Below are 19,106 nucleotides of genomic sequence, written 5' to 3' on the forward strand. Positions count from 1 at the left end.
AGACTTTAACATTGAGATGTTTTCACCAACACATCCAATCTTTCATTCAATAAATGTTTAGCAAATGTCAGAAGAAAGCAATTAATAAGACAGATATAGCTCCTGACCTCAAGAGGTTTATAGCATATTGAGCTGTAACTGCATGTGCCTTTATAGCCTCTATAAGACTAGGAGGGGCAAGTCTAGGACAATGCCTTACTGCATCACACAGGACCTGGCAGAGAATAATGTTCAGTAAGCCAATATGGCATAAGCACCATTCTTTTATTTTCTGCAGTTCTGGGGACTGAATCTACAGACTCTCACATGATAAGTAAGTACTCTACCACTCATCTATATCCCAAGCCATCTTTTAATGTCTGTTTGAGACAATTTCTGTAAGACGCTCAAGCAGGCCTTGAACTCATTTGATAGCTCAAGTTGGACTTAAACTTTCAATTCTTCTTGCCTCAGTCTGTCAAGTAGCTGGGATTAAAAGGCTTGGCTACCAACTCTGGCTATAAACAATTTTCTAGCCGGGCGGTAGTGACGCACGCCTTTAATCCCAGCACTCGGGAGGCAGAGGCAGGCAGATCTCTGTGAGTACAAGGCCAGGCTGGACCGACAGCCTCCAAAACAATACAGAGAAACCCTGTCTCGTAAAACCAAAAAAAAAAAAAAAAAAAACACAAAAAACAAAAAACCACAATTTTCTATAAGATACAACACCCCATATAAAGAATAGTACTCTCTTACATGTCTCACAGTTTATTATTTATATGACCAAATATTATTTTTATATGACAAAGTTATCAGCATCTCTTATTTTAATCATAACTGCCATGAAAGAAAATGCACCTTTTAAAATGTGGGTCATAGAGGGACTTTTTAAAGCCATCCATTCTTCAGTGATTCCTTTCATAATCCTTTAAGTTACGGAACACCACTACAGCCGCATATGGGAGAATGATTCTCTTAAATAAGTAGAATCTGTTCCCTTCATATATGTAGGCCTTACTGATGAAGAAGAAGAGATTCCTTTCTAAATGCAAGTGTCTGGAACACATACAGTTAAGGAAAACTGTATCATTCTCATTTTACTGTTGAGAAATCTGTACCACAGAAAGGAAAACTGGGTTTCCCAATGTTCAAACCTACAAATGAAACAGCCTAAAAGTTATATCTTTGGTATTAAGGTTATAATTTCTACAACACTATAAAGCTGGAAGAGATATACTGTCAAATAGGGTAACACTTCATCACTCTAGTTCCTTTACTGTAGAAAGAGAATCTAAGGCTAGCAGTGACCAAGGTGAGCATCTCCAAGGCCCAGGCTCTGTCTCTACCACACTATCCTGAACCTTACTTCCATACCCACTTATGTCAGAATGGAGGAAATACAGACTTACCAAAGTGTTAGAAGAATTATAATCTTCAGCTGACTTATCTGTAAAAAGAATAGAGACAAAAGATTTAGTAAACAAGTATAGTTAACCCTTTTCTGATTGCTAAGGAAATCTATCTGGCCAAGCACTTGCCAGGTCCAGAGAATGGTAATACTATAACTGGTCCAGAGAGCAGAAGGACATTATACCTATCAGGTCTCCTTTGACCTTTAATATGGCTCTGGGTATTATTATTATATTCACTTTAATAGACTTCATAATTGAGAGAAGAGACAAATTACTTAATTTGCCCAGTTGCTATAACAGTACCCACATCATGAGTTTTCAATGGTCAAGAAAATGTCCTATATTCTAAGATAAAGGTAAGGAATCCATGCTCTATGTTTTTGAGTCACTTACATAAAATCATGACCAATCTACAGCTTCAGCTTTCAGAAAGGATCTTTCAGAGTCTGGGAACTAGCTCAATAAGTAAGGTACTTGTTGTGCAAATAAATGCAAGGATGTAAACAAAAAAACTGAGTGTGGTTATACATGATTATAATCCCAGTACTGGAAAAGCAGAGACTGATACATAGGTCCCTGGTCAAACTACTAGATGAATTCCGTCCCTGGCCAAACTACTAGATGAATTCCAGGTCAGTGAGAGACCTTGTCTTGAAAACACAAGTACAGGGCCCAAGGAATGATACCCAAGCTTGTCTTGTGCACAAATACGTATGTGCAACATAGGACCATCATTCATTCAAGACATTTCACAGTCTGGTGAACCAACTTTGAGTAGTATATAAAATAACTGTCATCTTACAACCAGTGATATCTCAGATTTCATAAAAGAGAGACTCATAAAAGATTTTAGCAAAAAAGAAAAGAAATTTAAAGACCAGGTGTCTTCTTTGATTAGTTTCTTTAAATTCTAAAAATTTACTTGCCAGTTCATCACCAATGGGATTAGAAAAACATTCTACCAAATCTGACATATTTGTCATCAAGAACCCAGACCAAAGAACATCCAAGATCCCAATTCTGTCACAAAAAAATGGCCTAGTAAGACTCTTTGGCTCTACAGCAAATAAAGAATCCACAAAGTAGGAAGCAAAGCAATCTATGACAATATGCTCTTAAAGCAAACCCTGTTCACTCTTGCAGATGACTCAGGTTTGGTTCCCAGCACCCCAAGGTGGTTCACAAACAACTTAAATTCCAGTTCCAGGGGCTCTGACATCCTCTTCTAGCCTCCCCAGGCTCCATTCATGAATATGGTACACAAACTTAACTCACACACATAAAATAAAATTTTATCTATAAACAAAACAAAAACTAACAAAAAATGTTACTTAGCTAGATGGCTAAGCTCTGAAGAACCCAATCCAAAACATAATTTAAATATAATTAATTTGCTTTGCTCTTCCAAAAAAAAATGGTATAAGCTTAGCAGAGTAAAATTATACCTTCCTGCACTTACGGTTATAAAATACCTCTGATACCATATAAAAACAAGTAACTGAGGTTGGTCTGATGGTTCAGCAGGTAAAGACACTTGTCACTCAGATCTGATGACCTGAGTTCAATTCATCCCTCATGGTAGGAGAGAATGAACTGCAAGTTATCCTCTGATCACACACATGTACACATATGAATGAATAATATTATAAGTAAACATTTCTCCTTATAAAGACTCTGTATATATAATTTCTATTGACCAAAATTGAATTTTAAAGCATAAAATGAAAAGATTAGAAAATACTTCCAAACCCTTTACTTTACAAATGAGGGAACTGTAGTTCAAAAAGACAAAGATACTGGTAAAAGGTCCTATCAATTTGTGTCAAAGTAGAGCTAAACCTTGGGTGGTACATCAATTTAGTCTGCTTTCTCCTTAACATTAATTGGTATAGAAAATCAAATGTCACAGAAAACTTAGCCAAAATAATAAAAGGGACTAGAGAGTTGTGTGGATTATCAAGAGCATAGTGTTTAGAGGTTTAACTTAAAAACACACTTCCAAAGCCAGTGTGGTGGCACATGCCTTTAATCCCAGCACTCAGGAGGTAGAAGCAGGAGGGATCTCTCTGAGGTTGAAGCCAGTATGACTATATAATGGGACCCTGCCTCAAAAAAAAAAAAAAGTAACTAAAATAAAAATAAGAGCTGGGCAGTGATGGCGCATAACTTTAATCCCAGCACTCAGGAGGCAGAGGAAGGCGGATCTCTGTGAGTTCGAGTCCAGCCAGGCTCCAAGGCTACACACAGAAACCCTGTCTTTAAAAACAAAAACAAAAATCAAATGAAAAGAAATAAGAAATATGTCACTTTCACCATAATGAGCAAGTTATAAAACTAATTAACTTTTTTGAGTCTATAAAATGGGGTTAGTAAATTTTTGCTCAGACAATTCCTATATGCCACATAAGAATCATAAGAGGCAAGTCACAAGTGAGCATACGCAAATTGATATGGTATTAGCTTAATTAACAATATGGAAGAAGTCAGGCAGTGGTGAAACATGACTTTAATCCCAGTACTCGGGAGACAGAGGCAGGCAGACCTCTGTGAGTTCGAGGTCAGCCTGATCTATGAGAGCTAGTTCCAGGACATCCTCCAAAGCCACAGAGAAACCCTGTCTCGAAAAACCAAAAAAAAAAAAAAAAAAAAAAAGATTAAAAAAAAGAAAATTTTAAATCCTACATGGATGCACATACATGTGTGCCTATGTTAATACACAAAAGTAAAATATGCACATGTATCTGTGGAAATACAATAACTATAATTTAAATATGCATGTATAGATGACCATATATATAATTACGTGAATGTGTATAACTATACACTTATTCACAATAAATACGTAAAGGAACTATAATTTCAATCATATACAAGTCCTCAGGGGCAATGATCCATATGCATACATGCAACTTCCTTACATCTATATACATGGATATAGAAAATAGCTTCCAATATGATGTCTCTGTAATCAACTCGTTAAACATAAGTTCCACTTTCCTGATCATAGCCACCCCTCACCCCAATTCCTCCTCAGAATTATCTAATCCTTCAATGGAAGAAAACAGACAGACACAGTAGGGACAGATGAGAGGAAGGAAATGCTGCTGGGAAGATGCATGGCCTCTCCTGAGTACTACTGTGGCAGCGTGTGTGAGTGAAGCTGCAGTCCATCATCCAACCATCTGTACCCTTTGATATGAGCCAGATACTAGCTGGGGAAATGGTCTTTCAAAGTCTGCTAGTTCATCATGACTCTCACCTTCTCCAACAACCCTGCTTTTGAAGGAGGCTGCAGAAACAAAGAGCACCAGAAGCCAGGACTGACACTATTTAGGCACACTACGAAGGTCTTCTCTGTGTTTCATATCTGCAGTGAGGAACTGGTATATATTCTTTGTCTAGTGTTCTATTTTCACCCCTTGATTTTGTTATGTTGCGTTTTTCTAGGCCAAGGTTGGCCTAGAACTTGCTAGATAGAAAAGAGGACATTTAATTCCTAATCCTCCCTTATCACACCTACCTGGAATTACAAGAATGCATCACAATGCCCAGCTTTGCTTTAACTCTTGGAAGATGCTATAAAGAAGACAAGTTTTGGGGGCTGGAGAGATGGCTCAGTGGTTAAGAGCACTTGACTCCCCTTCCAAAGGTTGAGTTCAATTCCCAGCACCCATATGGTAGCTCACAACCATCTATAGTAGGATCTGCTGTCTTCTTGTGTTCATGAATACACAGCACACAGACATATGAGTAAATAAATCTTAAAAAAAGACAAGTTTCCAGAAATATGGACTTTTTTATAAGTTAGCCTAGAAAAAGAAAAATACTTCTGCTATGGAAGAACATGCTCCAAATAAAATTAGTAGAAGCAACTAGTAATTCAAAAGACATGGGGCTAAGAGTAAAAGACCCAAGTTCTAATCCCAATTTCACTACCAAACACATAATCCCTTTCACAGAAAGTGCATATAAAGAACATTTATAATTAGTAAAGACCTGACTTCCATTCAAGTGATAAAATGTAGCCCTTTATGCAGGATATGATGGCTCATATCTGTAACCCCAGCATTCTGAAGGCTGATATTAAAGGATTACTGTGAGTTCTAAGACTAAACCAGCCCAAGCTAGCTCAAAAAGAGTTTCTTAAAGGAGAAACTGGGGTTGAAACTTAAAAGATACTCATTAATGTTACTAAGTAATGATATCAGAAATAATGACATTAACTAGATGTTTTATAACTATGTAGAAGTCTATGTTCCTTTTATACAATTCCGACTCTTTTAAAACTAATATATGCAGGAGCAGTGAGATAACTTAGTGGGTAAAGGCACTTGCCACTGAGTCTGACTACCTGAGTCCAAACTCAAGAACTCACACAGTAGAAAGAGTCTACTCCTAGAAGCTGTCTTTTGATCTCCATGTGCTCACCACGGCATGCATGCCCCCACCCCCATAAAATGCATAATGTAAAAATAACATATGCAGTTTCAGAATAGAAACAAACGAGCTGTGGTGGTTTGATTAGGTATGGCCCCTATAGATTCATGTGTTTGAATACTTGGCCCATAGGAAGTGACAATATTAGGAGGTGTGACCTTGTTGGAGTAGGTGTGGCCTTGTTGAAGGAAATGTATCACTGTGGGATTGGGCTTTGAGGTCTCCTATGTTCAAGCTATGCCCACTATGACACAGTCTCCTTCTGCTACCTGTAGGTCAAGATGTAGAACTTTCAGCTCCTTGTCCAGCACCATGTCTGCCCGCACACTACCATGTGGCACTATGATGATAATGGACTAAAACTCTGAAACTGTAAGCCAGCCCCAATTAAATATCTTCCCTTTATAAGAGTTGGTATGGTCCAAAGACAGCTGACCATACAAGAGGGAGCTATTGAAGCCCAGACTGATGGCTGAGAGGCCAGCAGGGGACTGATCCAGACTCCCTCAAGGTAATGTCAGTGAGGAGGCCTCAGAAACATCTAGGGCCTTGGGTAGTAGATCAGTGTTTACCATGGCATACGAATGAACTTTGGGATCCCATTCCACATGAAGGGATGCTCTCTCAACCTAGACACATGGGGAAGGCCTAGGTCCTGCCCTGGATGAAATGACAGACTCCAAAGATCCCCTCCTGGAAGGTCTCACCCTCCATGGGGAATGGTGTGGAGATTGGGTAGGGAGGAGGAGTGGGAGAGGGAGCTGGGATTGACATGCGAAGCATGCACATTTCTAATTTAAATAAAAACATATATTGAGGGGAAAAAAAGAGTTGCTGTGGTCATGGAATCTCTTCACAGAAATAAAACAATAACTAAGACAGAAGTTTTCATCTCAACTGTCATTTCCGAATCACATTTTAGTGAGTGCCATTGCACTCTTGGCACTTTCTTCTTGCTAAGCAACAGGCATGCGGGAGCTTCTCCTGCTGGATTACCATGGACACAATCTTTTTTTTTTTTTTCAATTATTTTTTTTATTTTATTTTCCAGTTTAAATTTAGACAAGAAACAAGGTTGCTTCACAAGTCAGTTCCAGGTCCCTCTCCCATTCCCTCCCATCCTCCCGTGCCCTCCCCCCAACCCCCCCCCCCCGTTATCCCCTCATTCCCCCAGGGAGGGTGAGACCCTCCATAGGGGTGGACACAATCTTCATACCTGTAAAACTCATGTACTTCTGACTATTGGAGGTCTTCTTAGAGTTATAAAACTCCAACACATCCAGAACAGCCTGTGGGTTTTTCTTCTGTTCTGATTTTGTGATATTTGATGTTTGAAGCAAACGGGCCCACTGTTCTGGCATTCCCTAAAAGAAAGACATGAAAGGTTTTCAGGAAGACATGGATATAGAAGACCCTAAAAGAATATCAGATCAAACCTTGATGTCTGCTAGCAGATAAAAATGAGCCTGTTTGTTATCCCTTTCTCATATCCCTTGTCCCTCAAATTTTACACAAGCTCCTTTTATGTATCTTCCTTAAAAGGTCTGTTCCATCACCAGCCTTTACCTCCTTCAGAGCAGGGACCAAGTCTGATTTACTCCTGCATCAGTACTCTACCTAGAGCTTGCTGTGTTTGGGTTGATGATGCAGCTCAATGGTAAAGCCTTTACACAGTATGTATGTGCAGGGGCTAGTTTTCAATCCCAAAATACTGCAAACAAACCAAGACAATTAAAAGAGAAATATGAGCTTATGAAAGTGTTCTTGAAACACCTCTGGCAGAGAAGGAAGCTTTAGAGAGACAAGAAAGAACTGAACCTAATAGCATACAGCCCAAACTCTAAGACTGACACAAGGACTTACCGTAAACTCCCCTGTGACAGCATCAAAACCAACATGAATTGTATGCTCAAAATCTGAAGGGAGAGAAATCTCTGGCCGCTCCTTCTCCTTCTTTTTATTTGCTATAAAATAAAATAAGAGGGATATTCTTCAGTTTCTGGGCTTATTTTAGCTTTTCAGTAAGCCTGTGAAGAGCAAGTTTGCATATATAGTTATAGAGCCCAGAGGCTATAAAGTGGGAGGGGGAAAGATCTACAGTCCATGTCATTTTTAGCTCTTCCTCACCATAATATATACGTCTGGATCATTGCTTTCCCATCCAAATGATGAGAAGATGGCAGGATGATCTTAAGGGCCCATCTAGCTTTCACATTTCACAATAGTCTATGTATCAGAAGAGAAGCACCCTCAAAGCGCTGTAACTACACTGTTTCCTGAAAATGATATTCCATAGCTTTTGAAAGGCATTTCATATATATTATCTCACATAATCACCACCAGCTTGAGAGTCAACTTTCATTTGTAGACTAGGAGATTGTGGCATAGATCTGCCTAGTCATTATGCAAGTGAAATAAAAGCCAAGGCCCTTACATTCTTCTACTCTATCACTGCTGAAGAACTGCAAGTTGATTTAAGAAAATGTACTCAGATATAATGAGAAATAACATCAAAAACTTACCATGTATATATACTATATGTAGTTTCCCTTTATTGTTACAATTTTACAAGCTAAACACTACTACTACCTGCTTATAGATCAGAACACAGAGTATTTATCAATATAACTAGCAAGGGCTGGGTTTGAACCCAGGTTTGGTCCCAAAGAATGCTTTCTTTAGTAGCTTCATTAAGAACCTCTTGTCAGGGGTGCTCTCTCAGCCTGGACACATGGGGAAGGGCCTAGGTCCTGCCCTGGATGAAACGACAGACTTTAGAGATCCCCCCAAGGAGAGTCTCACCCTCCCTGGGGAATGATGTGAGGATTGGGTGGGGGGTTGGGGAGCTGGTGGAGGGACAAGGGAGGAGGGGTGGGAGAGGGAGCTGGGACTGACATGTGAAACATTCATGTTTCTAATTTAAATAAAAACATATATTGAGAAAATAAAAAGAACCTCTTGTCTACATGCCAGTTGCTAAGGGTTAGACTATTTATATACTTGGCAATTTCCCTTCTAGAACAGCTGTTTTGAGAAGGAGAAGGCTAAGGGTCATACCATGGCCCCAGACGAACAGTCACTTATGAGATAATTGCATCTGTCTACTCAAAGTTAGAATGTATAGGACATGTGGCAGTGCTTTGGAAATGTTTTCTGTATCACATGGCTTTCTATTTCTAAATTCCTTCTAAGTTAATCCCTTAAAAGGTTTTAGAGAAATAAAATTATATTGTTTTATTTAGATTTGAACATATTTATACATCTTATTATGATTTATAAATTATTTCCATTGTATATAAATAAAGTAAATAATATCATATCACAGTCATGGATGTTAAGTCCAGAAGGAATTATGATAGTAAAGATCAAGAGAAAGGGTAGCACGGGCGATGTTGGCGCATGCCTTTAAACCCAGCACTAGAGAAACAGAGACAGATGGATCTCTGCGAGATTGAGGCCAGCCTGGTCTACAAGAGCTAGTTCCAGGACAGCCTTCAAAGACACAGAGAAACCCTGTCTCCAAAAAAAAAAAAAAAAATAGAGAGAGAGAGACAGAGAGACAGAGAGTAGCTTAGGGAACAAGTAGTTTATAGAAAAGAATGCCAGAGAAATGAAACCATGTAACTCATAAGGAGGGAAGGGCTAATTCTGAAGTTAGCTCTATCTCTACCAGCTACTCTTCTCTCTACCTATAGCCTCTGAATACATCTCACAAGCTCCCACTGCCTACTTGTTGCTCACTTTTTCTTCTACAGTAGTTAGAGAGGTGGGGGTTTGTGGCCTTGGGCTATTGAACCCCCAGGAGCATAGATTTTCTTATTTCTGCTTTGTTTCTCAATCTCCAAGTCATAGTATATGTCTAGTAAGAGATTATCAGAGTTGGTTGGCTTTCTGGTATGTGGAAAGCAGGGAAAATCCAGAGCACACTGCTGACTGCCCTAGGCCTTTGCTTATTTTCTGTGTTTCTGGAATGTCCTTCCCTGTCTCTGCCTAGCTAGTAACTACTTAAGACAGTTATAAAATATCGGATGCTTCTCTTCTGAAATTAAAAACAAAATATGGGTGGTTCCCATCACCACTTGTAGTATCCAACACAGTGATGAAAGTATCAGATGGTACGATTTGGTAAGAAAACAGAGTGAAGAGAATAATAATAAAAAAAGAAACCCAGGACAATTTACTTTTCTTATTATTGTGTGAATCAATTAAAATATATAATAGCTTTATAAACTAGAGAACCTTAAAAACATGAATTATCATTAATATTAGCAATTACTGAAGTAAGATTTCTCAATAAGCTGATTAAGATAGAGAATTCAAATATGACTGAAGACAGAAAGGAGAAAGACCTACCTTGATTTCTAAATAGAGGTCTTACATTTAAGGAAATAACATAGGAAAAAAGCTTGCAACCTCACCTATCCTCCTGTCTCTGGCTTAGTCCAGCCTGGGCTTAGCTTGAGAAAATCAGCTGACTACAAAATTCCATGTTTTACCACAGATATTAAAATTTTAGCAAGAGCCATTAACCCTATTTTTTAAGCTAATTTTAAACAGTACCTCTCATTGGCTCAACAGAACTGATTTGAGCAAGAGGCAGTAAAACATTCCAAACTTGAGATAAACACCGATGTAATTCAGTGCTAAAATTAACTTCACTAACTTCTTCCTAAGCTCAGAGAATTTCACTTTTTCATTAAATGCAGCCATACGATTTCTTAGAATAAACCAAAGACTCCAAATCCTAACCACAGGAACCATGCTTTCCCACATGGAATTCTGTAACTCAGCACCACCTACTATAAGCCTTCAATTACAGCTTCTCCTTCCAATCATTTATGCATTCCATCAAGCACAAACTGAGGCCATCCTAAAGGTTAGCATTAGGTAATGCTCACAGACACCACCCACTACCAGCTCTAATCTAAACCACTACTGTAATGTAAAGAACTTTTCATTCTTATTTCCCTTAGAAATACAACACTAGAAATTATGTATATACTAGGGCCACTGATTTTTTTGAGTTTACCTTGTATCCTGCCACTTTGCTGAAGGTGTTTATCAGCTCTAGGAGTTCCCTTGCAGAGTTTTATGTAAACTATCATTTCATCTGCAAATAGTGAAAGTTTGACTTCTTCTTTTCCTATTTGTATCCCCTTTATCTCCTTTTGTTGTCTTATTGCTGTAGCTAGGATTTCAAGTACAATATTGAAGAGATATGGAGAGAGTGGACAGCCTTGTCTTTGAAGTGACTGAGAAAGAAATCAGAGAAACCTCACCCTTTACAATAGCCATAAACAGCATCAAATATCTGGGGATAATGTTAACCAAGGAAGTAAAAGACCTGTATATCAAGAACTTTGAGTCTTTAATGAAAGAAAGCAAAGAGGATATCAGAAAATAGAAAGATCTCCCATGCTCTTGGATTGGTAGGATCAACATAATAAAAATGTTAATCTTGCCAAAAGCAGTCTACAGATTCAATGCAATCCCTATCAAAATTCCGGCACAATTCTTCACAGACCTGGAAAGAACATTAATCAACTTTATATGGAAAAACAAAAGGCCCAGGATATCCAAAACAACCCTATACAATAAAGGAACTTGAGGAGGCATCACCATACCTGACTTCAAGTTCTATTATAGAGGTATAGTCCTGAAAACAGCTTGGTATTGGCACAAAAATAGGCAGGTAGACCAATAGAACTGAATTGAAAACCCTGATTTTAACCCACACACCTATGAACACTTGATTTTTGACAAAGTAGCTAAAACTATACACTAGAAAAAAGAAAGCATTTTCAACAAATGGTGCTGGCATAACTGGGTACTGGTATTCAGAAGACTGCAGATAGATCCATGTTTATCGCTTTGTACAAAACTTAAGTCCAAATGGATCAAAGATCTCAACATAAATCCAGCCACACTGAAACTTTTAGAAGAGAAAGTGGGAGATACTCTTCAACGAGTTGGTACAGGAGACCACTTCCTGAACATAACACCAGTGGCACAGACACTGAGATCGACAATTAACAAATGGGACCTCATGAAACTAAAAAGTTTCTGTAAGGCAAAGGACACAGTCAACAAGACAGAAAGGCAGTCCACAGAATGGGAAAAGATATTCACTAACCCCACATCTGACACAGGGCTAGTCTCCCAAATTTACAAAGAACTCAAGAAACAAGTCTCCAAAACACCAAAGGATCCAATCAAAAGGTGGGGTACAGAACTAAACAGAGAATTCTCAATAGAGGAGGCTAAAGTGGCCAAGAGACACTTAAGAAAGTGCTCAACATCCTTAGCCATCAGGGAAATGCAAATCAAAACAACTCTGAGATATCATCTTACTCCTGTCAGAATGACTAAAATCAAAAACACCGAAGACAATTTATGCTGGAGAGGATGTGGAGAGAGGGGAACACTCCTCCACTGGTGGTGGGAGTGCCAACTCGTACAGCCACTTTGGAAAGTAGAATGGAGATTCCTCAGGAAAATGGGAATCAATCTACCACAAGACCCAGCAATTCCACTCTTAGGCATATATCCAAAGGAGGCAAATTCATACAACAAGGGCATCTGCTCCACTATGTTCATAGCAGCATTATTTGTAATAGCCAGAACCTGGAAGCAACCTAGATGCCCCTCAACTGAAGAGTGGATAGAGAAAATGTGGTACATTTACACAATGGAGTATTACTCAGCAGAAAAAAACAATGGAATCTTGAAATTCGCAGGTAAATGGATAGCGCTGGAAGAAACCATCCTGAATGAGGTAACCCAGTCACAAAAAGACAAACATGGTATGTACTCACTCATATATGGATTTTAAACATGGATCAGGAGAGTGCCAGTCTGCACTTCTACTGACAGAGAGTCTGGGAAACAGGAAAGAACCTAAAAGATATACATGGTACCCATGAGAAGAGAAATGAGGCAAGATCCTCTGAACAGATGGGAAACACGGCGAGGGGTGGGGGGAGGGGGACCTGGGAAATAGAGAGGGGGAGAAGTGGGAGAGAGAGTAGGACTTGGAGGAACAGGAAGGTCGACTGGGGGGTAGGATAGGGGGAAGAGGGAATCATAGGTTAGAAGACAGATCAGGCACCATTGTGACCTCTAGTGATCTAAACGGATGACACCAATTGGCAAGCTAAGCAATAGTGTAGAGACCACCTTGAATGCCTATTCCTGATAGTGAACTTGATGTCTATAACCATCCTGGAGCCTTCATCCAGTGAATGATGGAAGCAGAGGCAAACACCCACAGTTAAATACTGAACAGAACCCAAGGAACCCAGCGACACAGAGAGAGGAGCGAAGAGCAAATTGGCAAAGAATGGACTGGCAAAACCAGCAGAGACAGCTGATCCGAACAGGAGAGAGCTCTTGGACCCCAGACCGACAGCTGGGAGGCCAGCATGGGACCGATCCAGACCCCCTGAATGTGAGAGTCAATGAGGAGGCCTGGGCTACCTATGGGGTCCTGAGCAGTGCATCAGTGTTTATCCCTCGAATTCTAACAGACATCGTGTGTCCATAACACAAAGAGGGTTGTTCTCTCTGCCTGGACTCTTAGGGAAGTGCCTGGACCCTACCCTGAATGAAATGATAGACTCTAGATATCCCCTATGCGGAAGGAATTGGCAATAGGGTGGGAGGATGGGAGGATGGGGGGTGCGGGAGGAGGGGAGGGAAAGGGAACTGGGATTGACATGTAAAACAAGCTATTTAAAATTAAAATTTAAAAAAAAGTTAAAAAAAAGAAATTATGCCTCCAACATCTGAGTAGGAGCAGATATATACTTATTAGAAGCACCACGTATGGGCCCAATATGTAATCAAGTGTTGAGAACAACTAACAGAGGTATGATGCAATAGACACTTTAGGAAGACTAGCTCTATACTTTCCTCTCACTTTACACCAATAAGACCTTGGTCATTGTTTACTATTCTCTAAGCTTCAGCCTTCTTATTGAAAATAAGTTGTGGGTGTTAGATATGGGTATCAACCAAAAGAATGAATGAGATTTAATAAAAATAAGTTAACATCATATATGTATGATGGGGGAATGTCCTTTTGTATATGTTTCTCTTATTGGTTGATGAATAAAACACTGTTTGGCCAATAGCCAGGCAGGAAGGATAGGCGGGGCTATGAAATGAAGGAGTGGAGAGAGGGAGGCCAAGGAGAAATACTATATAGAGAACGGGAAGATAGGATATGCCAGGCATTCTCTGGTAAGCTAAGGCCATGTAGAAACACATAGATTAGTAGTTATGGGTTAATAATTAAGAAAGTGCTAGCCAGTAAGAAGCCCTAGACATCAGCCAAAATTTTATAATTAATATGTCTCTGCATGCTTATTTGGAGTTGAAGGGCGGTAGAACCTAGCGGGACAGAAACCTCTGTCACCAATGGCATCCAGACTTGGGGCAAGAATTTACATGTAAAACATGACAAATGCTTAAAAAGGGATTTTTAAAACAAAAAACAAAGTCAAGAATAGCTTCTTGGTAGCAGCATTTTCTCAGGTGGGCTCTGTTTGCTAGAGACAAGCAGAGGCTCGAAGCTCCTTTAAGGGAGGCTTCTTGACTCAGGGATAGCAGCAAAACCCCCAGGGGTCTTTTAAGAGGTACTGCTACCCAGGAGGGCCTTGGTAGTGCATGCTTTTAATCCCAGTACTTGGGAGGGAGAGGCAGGCAAATCTCTGTGAGTTTGAGGCCAGCCTGGTCTACAGAGCGAGTTCTAGGACAGGCTCCAAAGCAATACAGAGAAACCCTGTATCAAAAAAACAAAACAAACAAAAGAAAAGAGGTGCTGTTACCAAACAATTAAATGGTATTTATGAGCGGTCAGCAGCATGCTGCTTGATGACAGCATAGACCAAGGCAGTGAGCACAGCTCCCAGTGTTGGCCAGAAACACAACTCCTGCCACGTTGGAAAGCCAGTAGCTAAAACATCTGCTTTAATCTTAGCCATATAGTTTGACAGATAAATGACTTGTGGCCAGAAAAAAAAAAAAAAACAGATATATAGTAAAACCTCTAACGGGTTTACAGTATGTTTAAAAATATATGTAGGCTTGGGAGAGAAAAGAAAAAGGATAGAGAAAGTCCTTTTTAAAAAAGAGAGAGAAAGGAAGAAAGAAAAAGGAAAGGAAGGAAGGAAGGAAGGAAGGAAGGAAGGAAGGAAGGAAGGAAGTAGCTGAGTGTGGTGGCATATGCCTTTAATCCCAGCACTAGGGAGGCAGGGGCAAGCAGATCTCTGTGATATCAAGGCCACCCTGGTAAACAGAGAGAGTTCAGGGGCATCCAAAGTTAAACAGAGAAATCCTGTCTCAAAAAACGAAAAAAAGAAATAAAGAAAATAGAGTAATATAAAGGTCACATAAAGATGGAAAATACAGAGTCTGGATGCTGTATATGATATTGTATTGTCTTTGTTTGATTGCTAAGGAAAGAGCAACAGCTCCTAAAAGACCTTTGATTATAAATGCTGTTTGATTAATCCAACCTATACACTTTGAAAATGCCTTGAATTCTAAATTTAAGCCTAAGGACATGTTACTTTGAAAAAGAGATTTTGTTTTTGTTTCCACAGAAGATGTATTCCTTCCAGACTAACATGGTTTGGTGAAGCAAGAGCCCCTGAAGCAGTCTCCCAAGTAATCCAACATCCAAAACAACTGAGATAATGCAGCCTCAGACTACTACAGCCAGGATTTTGCCAGGTTTCTAAGGATCCCCATGGTATTGACAGTGCCCCCAAACAGCAGGAAGCAGTTTGGAAAGAATGATGCTCAAATTCCCAAATATTGTTTACAGTTTTTTTTCATTTAAACAGGGTTGATTATAAATGGCTAATGATCACAGTCTAGAAATAAATACTTTGTATTGGTGTGTATTTTGTTTTATTGATACAAATTTAAGGTCAATTTGTTATAGGTATATTTCTCCTCTTGTTTAGCTATTGTGTTTATACAGCTCTTTTAAAAATATAATGTATAATTAAACACAGATTATATGTAGTCACCAATAATAAAAACCTATAATTATGTTAATTAGGTTTTCTAGATATACAGAGATATATTTGAGATGGATAGATATTCTTCAAATCTTTCAAAGACCTACAGAATATGGCATTTAAAATGATTTTTTAGGGTTTTTATGATAGTGAGACACAACTGCTCCTAGCAACACCAATTACTTTCGAGAAGAAGATGGGAATCAAAGAAACTTATGGAGTTTGCCTTCAATATGGCAAAACTAGCCATTTGGGCAAGAAACTGCTCTTGCCTGGACTGTTTAACTGTATGCTGTCCAAACTGGAAAAATTAGGATCCACAGGAAAGTGACTGCTGAATTTGCCAAAACTAAGTGGGGCAGTCCTTCAGGGTTCCTGCTTCATGGAAGAGTCTGCCAGACATTGTACAGGACACAAAGAAAAATGACTGACAAACTGCCAATACAGGTGGACAGCTTAAAATTTCCTGCTTCACTGAGAAGTCTTCTAGATACACTATTGCCTATGGACTGAAGATGGATACTCCAAAGTTACAGAGGAACTTTAGGTGACTGTCCAGGCAGTGAGATGTCTCTAGAGTTCATGTTATCCTTCTGTGGTCTTTGATGGAGTTGAAGACAGATAGTTATGATTATGGTTTGCCTTAGTAATGATAAAAGACAAGTTACATACAAAACTTTAGACTCATAAAAATATGATAAAAAATTGTTAACTATAGTTCTTACTTGATAACTATTTTGTTATATATAATTTCACTATGTTAAAGTTAAAATCTTTCTTTTTACCTAGATAGAAAAGAGGAGATGATGGGGGGATGCCCTTCTGTATATATGTTTCTCTAATTGGTTGATGAGTAAAACACTGCTTGAGCAATAGCCAGGCAGGAAGGATAGGCAGGGCTACAAAAGGAAGGAGTGAAGAGAGAGAGGAGGGCAGAGGAGAAACTAGGACGATAGGAAGTGCCAGATGTTCTCTGGTAAGAAAAGGTCATGTAGAAATGTATAGATTAGTTATTATGGGTTACTAATTAAGAGAATGCTACCCAGTAAGAAGCCCTAGCCATCAACCAAACATTTTATAATTAATATAGCATCTGTGTGTTTATTTGCAGCCAAATGGCTATGGGACCAGCCTGGAAAGAAACTCCAGCAACATCTATATAGTCTTATAGTTTAGAAAATACTTTTACATTCATGACATAGAGTGGTATACAAGTGCTTACTACTGATATAAGATGGGCATGAATTATGTTACTTCTACTTTTCAGATGACTCTATAATTAAGATATTTAAAAATAATAAATGACAGAGTTAATGTGGGGGCAGATCTCAATATTTCAAGACTAGTTTTCTAAGCAGCTTGCATCACTCCTCAAATACTATATGAAGGCAGAGCATGGCAAAGCCTGCTAGCACTGTCATGTATCCTGCAGTTGAGTAATAGATTGCTAGCTCAACTAAGATTCCAAACTAAACTGATGGAACTCAGCCAGTTTTTTTTCATCTTGATATACATATATACATACATACAAGGAGTAAAACCAATGTACTAAGGGAATCTATAGAAAGTCCATAGTTAAAAAATAAAATACAGCCTATTGGGTCATCTTGCAAGAACTTCTTGCAACTGCTTTCAACCTACAAAGATGCAGACTTAATCTTGTGGATAAGATTTATTTTTCAGACCAAATTTTGGCCTAGGGATACTCAATCAAGTTTCCAGAAGAACCTCCAGGTCTACAGTTCTATCACCAATAAAAATAGCTCACAATGGTTTCTTTCTACCTAAATAGACAAACCTGATCCAATAGCATTTTGCAATATCGCATCTATATAAATACAGAGTTGAAGAACTAAAAGAAACTAGCTCTGGCTCTCTCATTTTTTAGATGGAAGCACTGACATCTACAAAGAAGTCACTGACACAAACCTGACAGCCAGCTTGTGGAATAAGCAAGATTACAACACAGATATCTAAATTCTTGGCACGTAAACTACTCCTTCAGTTGCAAAGATGTATGAAGGTACTACTTCTATCCTGTTGTTTTAGATGGGAATTTTCTTTAAAAACAAACAAAGAGGCTGGAGTGACAGTTCAGTGGGTAAGAGTGATGGCTACTAAGAATGAGTATCTGAGTTAAAATCCCCTGCACCCATGTCAAAAAACAAAGTATGTCCATGTGCATCTATAACCCCATCATTGTGGAAGGTGGGGGGGGGACAGAAACAGGATGATTGCTGGGGCTTGCTGACTGCCCTCTTAGCTCCAACTTCAGTGAGAGAACCTTTCTCAAAGGGAATAAGGTAGAAAGTGATAGATTAAGATGTCCTCCTCTGATGAGACATGCTATCCACATATGCATATACACCACATATACAACATGTACACCACACCAATGTACCAGCTCTATTGCTACATAATTTACATACTACTATAATTCACCTATAAAGTACAAAATCATTGGTTTTTAGTATTTTCACAGAGCTGGACACACACAATCACAATCTAAGGCATTTTCATCACTCCAAAAAGCAATTCCATTATCTCTTAGCCATCACTCCCTTAATCCCATCTATTTACTCATTCTGCATCCTTAGGCAACCACTAACATGGCTTTTACTAATGGATTTACATTTCTAGACATTTCACATGAATGGAACCACACATTATGTGACCATTATGACTGGGTCTTTTCCTTAACAAAGAACTTTTAAGGTTCACCCTTAGGTACAATATGGCTCAGGACATTCTCTTCATTATATGGAGATTACATTTTTACCTTTAATATTAGGTTGCTCCCACATTGGGGTATTATAAAAAGAGCCTGGGTAGTAACATATTTCTATATTTAAGCTTCTAAAGAACTGCTAGTATTTTTTCCCTGAGGCTGTAACATTTTACATTCCTGCCAGCAATTATGAGGGTCAAATACCTCCATATTCTCACCAACATTTGTTATCATCCATCTTTTTTCTTATAGCCATCATAGTGAGTGTGGAATGGCATTTCGTGGTGGTTTGAATTTGTATTTACCTGGTGTCCAGGCAGTCAGATGTCTGTCATTTCTAGAGTTTATGGAATTCGTTTGCAATGCACTTTTTTGTTTATTTAAGTAATATATCCTTCTGGTGCCTTTATTGGAGTTGAATACTAGATAGTTATAGTTGCAAACTAAAACTTTGGGTTCACTAAGATAGAATATTTTCTCTAAATATGCTAACTACAAATGGACAGAATATTATAAATTAAT

At 38.8% G+C, this 19,106-nt stretch overlaps 1 protein-coding gene across 4 annotated transcripts in view; it reads right to left on the minus strand.

Annotated features, from left to right (window-relative positions):
* The window catches only part of Pak1 (p21 (RAC1) activated kinase 1), a 120,119-nt gene that overhangs the window by 29,735 nt on the left and 71,278 nt on the right, over window positions 1-19,106 (minus strand). For all 4 annotated transcript variants that reach the window (XM_040728245.1, XM_040728251.1, XM_040728241.1 and 1 more), the window contains exons 3-5: window positions 7,692-7,792; window positions 7,045-7,192; window positions 1,389-1,426 (exon numbers count right to left, since the gene is read on the minus strand). In XM_040728245.1, coding sequence (XP_040584179.1) covers window positions 1,389-1,426; window positions 7,045-7,192; window positions 7,692-7,792 — 287 coding nt within the window. The remainder of the gene's footprint in view (window positions 1-1,388; window positions 1,427-7,044; window positions 7,193-7,691; window positions 7,793-19,106) is intronic.

This window comes from Mesocricetus auratus, unplaced genomic scaffold (assembly GCF_017639785.1).
Source record: "Mesocricetus auratus isolate SY011 unplaced genomic scaffold, BCM_Maur_2.0 Super-Scaffold_4256, whole genome shotgun sequence".
NCBI lineage: Eukaryota > Metazoa > Chordata > Mammalia > Rodentia > Cricetidae > Mesocricetus > Mesocricetus auratus.